The 3,937-nt window shown below is 36.1% G+C and overlaps 1 protein-coding gene across 1 annotated transcript; it reads left to right on the plus strand.

Moving 5' to 3' along the window:
• The first annotated feature begins 1,481 nt into the window (after positions 1-1,481).
• On the plus strand, positions 1,482-3,937 carry LOC129319460 (40S ribosomal protein S3a-like). The gene is made up of 6 exons (XM_054964536.1): positions 1,482-1,629; positions 1,739-1,844; positions 2,529-2,666; positions 2,755-2,940; positions 3,132-3,332; positions 3,496-3,937. The coding sequence occupies exons 1-6, from the start codon at positions 1,571-1,573 to the stop codon at positions 3,589-3,591; spliced, it is 786 nt and encodes a 261-aa protein (XP_054820511.1). The 5' UTR covers positions 1,482-1,570; the 3' UTR covers positions 3,592-3,937.

The following is a 3,937-nucleotide window of genomic DNA, read 5'->3' on the forward strand; positions in this document are numbered from 1 at the left end:
CAGGCCAGACCAACTGGTTGGGCCTATATTTCTGGCTCTACAAACAGACAAGTACAGCAAATTTATATGTTATAATTTTTCAAAAAAAAAAAACCAAGCATGCATTGATCTTTACCAAATATTTATTATTTATTATAACCCTTAAACTTAATCACCATAACCATTAGAAGACATTCATGCCACTTATTTTAACCTTTGCAGCCTCAAATCATCATAAAAATTCATTCACTTAGTCTAAGGTTTTGGATTTAAGCTCCCAATTATCATAATCATCATCAAAACAACCTAAATAATACCTATTTAATCTCAAAATCATCATAAAATTTGGACCTAATGGTTGGGTATATCCAAAAATAAGAATCCTAATCATAAACTCTAAAAACTAGCTCAAATAAGAGACTAACGAGTAAGAATAATATTAAATAAGCTTACTTTACTAATTTGAGCCTAAAAAAGTGCTTAAAATCAATGCTTCCACCAGACTCATGAGCAACTAGCTGAAGAAAGCAACACGAGCACATCTAAAAATGGAGAATACGAACAAGGGAGCAGGAAATTTTGAAGAAATGAAAGATAGAGTTTCAAAAAGAGGATGATATTAGGTGGGAAGGATCAATACCATTGAAGATATATGATTTTGGGCAAGAAAAATGGTAAAGATTGAGGAAAAAATCATATCTATGAGTGAGAAATCGTGAAAAATGACAAATGTGCTAGAGGAAGGAGATGATATAGAAATTTAAAAGATTTTTTACATCAGTTGTTTAAGAAATCAACGTTGAGAGTCCATCAAATAAGTTGATAATTATAAAATTGCTATCACCTTAACTTTCTACATCATTTGCCTATCAATTGATATAAAAAGGTCCACTATAAAAAGCTAAATCCAGACTAGTGCCAGCTAGTTATTGTTTATGAGAGCTTGATTTACAGCTACTTAAAATATAAGATGCACTTAAAAATAAAATTCCATGCCTGTCTCAATGCTTCCATCCGCTGCTATGTCTAATTGCTTCAAAAAGTGATATTTAGGTGGTAGAAGTAATGTAAGCACGGAGCCAAATGGAGCCGGTTACCATTCATAAGGAAAGAAGACAAGAAAGTCGGCTGAGTCGCTATAGCTGTGAGTTTTTTTTTTTTTTTTTAAGAAATGAGTTTTAGAACTTAGAAGATATATTAATTTTAATGTTCTATTTAGAAAAAATAAAAAATTATAAAAAAATAAAAAAATTATTTTCGAGAAAATTTATAATTTCCAGATTTAATTCCACGCTAACACAGGTTTATATTTTTAAATTTTTAAGGCCTGAAATGAACAATTGAATATTTGGGGAAAAAAAAGGAAACAGAAAAGGGTGACGTTAATAGCGGGTCTCTGTTGGAGAAAAATGTGGGGCCTTGATTTGGAAAAAGCCCACAAAAACTTCAAACCGGCCCATAGCTTAATGTGGTGAAGGCCCTTAGAGAAATAAAATGCTATTTAAGTGAAGCCCTTCGTCTTCTAGGGTTTTGTGTGCGCATTGCATTACGGCCGCTCGCAGCTAAGCTCTGCATACTTCAAGCTTTAGCCATGGCCGTCGGAAAGAACAAGAGAATTTCCAAGGGAAAGAAGGGAGGAAAGAAGAAGGCGTAAGTCTTCATCAATTTATTTTCAACGTCTCAATTACGTTGTTCTCTCTGTGTGTATTTATTTCTAGTTTGTGTTGTCGTTTTTTTCTTTTCTTAATTTGGCTTTCAGAGCTGATCCATTTGCCAAGAAGGACTGGTATGATATCAAGGCTCCTTCTGTGTTTCAAGTTAAGAATGTGGGCAAGACCCTCGTCACTCGTACTCAGGGTACCAAGGTAATTTCGTAGTTGTTTTCTCCGATTTCCGTTGCTACGGAAGTAGGGTTCTTGGTTCATCTTTAAACTCCGGAGTAAAGACTCGTGATTTTCGTAATAAAAATCTTGTCTTTGTCTTATGGCTCGCTGGTTTTCCATTTCTATCAGTATTAAATTTACATTTTGATTTGTAGTCAGTAATAAGATTTATTGTCCCTCGCCCTATTGTAGTATTCTAGAAGAGAAATGACGTTTCTTCTTGGATCTGAGAACGTTGAGGAATAGCCTTGTACTTAGGGTGCAAAAAGATTTGGGATAAATATTGTGGTTCACTTGTATCTTTCTCTGGGTGGACATATCTCTTGCGTAACTTTGATTTGTATGGATTTGTCAGATTTGGCCATTTCGTTTTTGCTAAAGCTTAAGGAATTTATTTAAAAACCGCTTAGCGATGCACGTGGTTGTCCTGCGACTGCAATGTAGTCTCGATTTTATTTGTCTATCATTTGTTATTTATGGGTTATACTATGACATAATGACTTATGTATCTATTGTTTGTTCATGGTTCTGTCATTCTATTGGTTGTTTTATTCCAAATTCTGCGTGTAACTTAGAATGCAATCATCAAGATATCTTCTTAAGAGTACATGCAATTTTTCAACGTTCTGGCTTTATGCATATTGAAGAGGTTATTATAAATGATAGATTGCCTCAGAAGGACTGAAGCACAGAGTGTTTGAGGTCTCATTGGCTGATCTTCAAGGTGATGAGGACCATGCATTCAGGAAGATTAGGTTGAGAGCTGAGGATGTTCAAGGGAAGAATGTTCTCACAAATTTCTGGGTGGGTGATAGGTGGAATTTATTTTCCTCGTACTCTGACTTTCTGAATGCTTTTAATATATCTGAAACTTCCCTCTTGCAATCTCTAGGGGATGGACTTCACAACTGATAAGTTGAGGTCTTTGGTTCGCAAATGGCAAACTTTGATCGAAGCTCATGTGGACGTAAAGACCACTGATAACTACACGTTGAGGATGTTTTGCATTGGGTTCACTAAGAGGCGAGCAAACCAGGTGAAGAGGACCTGTTATGCCCAGTCGAGCCAGATCAGACAGGTATGCCCAAGTAGATACCTTGTTGCCTGCTTGCTGCTTGTTTTGGCATATCGTCATACCACTGATGAGTTCAATATTGTCCACTTGATAACCTTTTGGTCATTTTTTCAGAGTTTATCTTTGTGGAGAAATTTATGTTGCTCACTTCTCTGTGAGGTTGCCAATTTAAAAATGCTTCTGTGTCTATTCAGATCCGCAGGAAGATGAGGGAGATCATGACTAACCATGCAACATCCTGTGACTTGAAAGAATTGGTCCGCAAATTCCTCCCTGAGGTGATTGGAAAGGATATTGAGAAGGCAACTTCTAGCATCTATCCTCTGCAAAATGTGTTCATTCGCAAAGTCAAGATCTTGAAGGCTCCTAAGTTTGATCTTGGAAAACTAATGGAGGTACTTCCCTTTTTCTTAAATCCATTGTTTAATCAGATTTCATATATCTCTCTACATGGATAACATAATGCACATCTCGTGTGATGACTTTTAATTCACTGTTTGTTTTGTTCTATCATCATTCATGCTCGTTGGTGTGATGCCTCTTGATTTTTTGTTGTAGGTTCATGGTGACTATTCGGAAGATATTGGTGTGAAGGTAGACAGACCTGCGGATGAGACGATGGCTGAGGCTCCCACCGAAATTGTTGGAGCTTAAATGAGTTTTCACTTCTATTTTTCTGTTGGATCTTAGGGAGTTTCTGCATTATTTTTGGTTTTCTGTATTTTTTTCTCACTGAGATTTAAGCTTAAAGTTAAAAGGTCCCATGTCAGCCCGGCGAACCATTTTTGTTTCGGCCTTGTTTAGAAGTTTTGCACTAAATCTATATCTGCTTGTCGACCCCAAAGAAAAAATTGCTTTGCATGCTTTTGCTGCTTGTGAGATCTTGGCTGATGGCTGGTAAAAATAATGTATAATTTTACGTTACCTGGTCAAATCTTTTGCGAATGCCCCTTGTGGACGATTTTTGATTTAATAGATTGTGGGCAAAATTAATTTGTCA

The sequence above is a fragment of the Prosopis cineraria genome, unplaced genomic scaffold, assembly GCF_029017545.1.
Source record: "Prosopis cineraria cultivar Desert tree isolate PC_DT_omini unplaced genomic scaffold, ASM2901754v1 PC9, whole genome shotgun sequence".
Classification (NCBI taxonomy): domain Eukaryota; kingdom Viridiplantae; phylum Streptophyta; class Magnoliopsida; order Fabales; family Fabaceae; genus Prosopis; species Prosopis cineraria.

Excerpts from the sequence above, each read along its gene's own strand:
- LOC129319460 (XM_054964536.1), top strand. The coding sequence starts at position 1,571 with ATGGCCGTCGGAAAGAACAAGAGAATTTCCAAGGGAAAGAAGGGAGGA. Across the intron at positions 1,630-1,738 it reads AAGGGAGGAAAGAAGAAGGC|AGCTGATCCATTTGCCAAGA; the intron begins GTAAGTCTTCAT and ends TTTGGCTTTCAG. Across the intron at positions 2,667-2,754 it reads ATGTTCTCACAAATTTCTGG|GGGATGGACTTCACAACTGA; the intron begins GTGGGTGATAGG and ends TGCAATCTCTAG.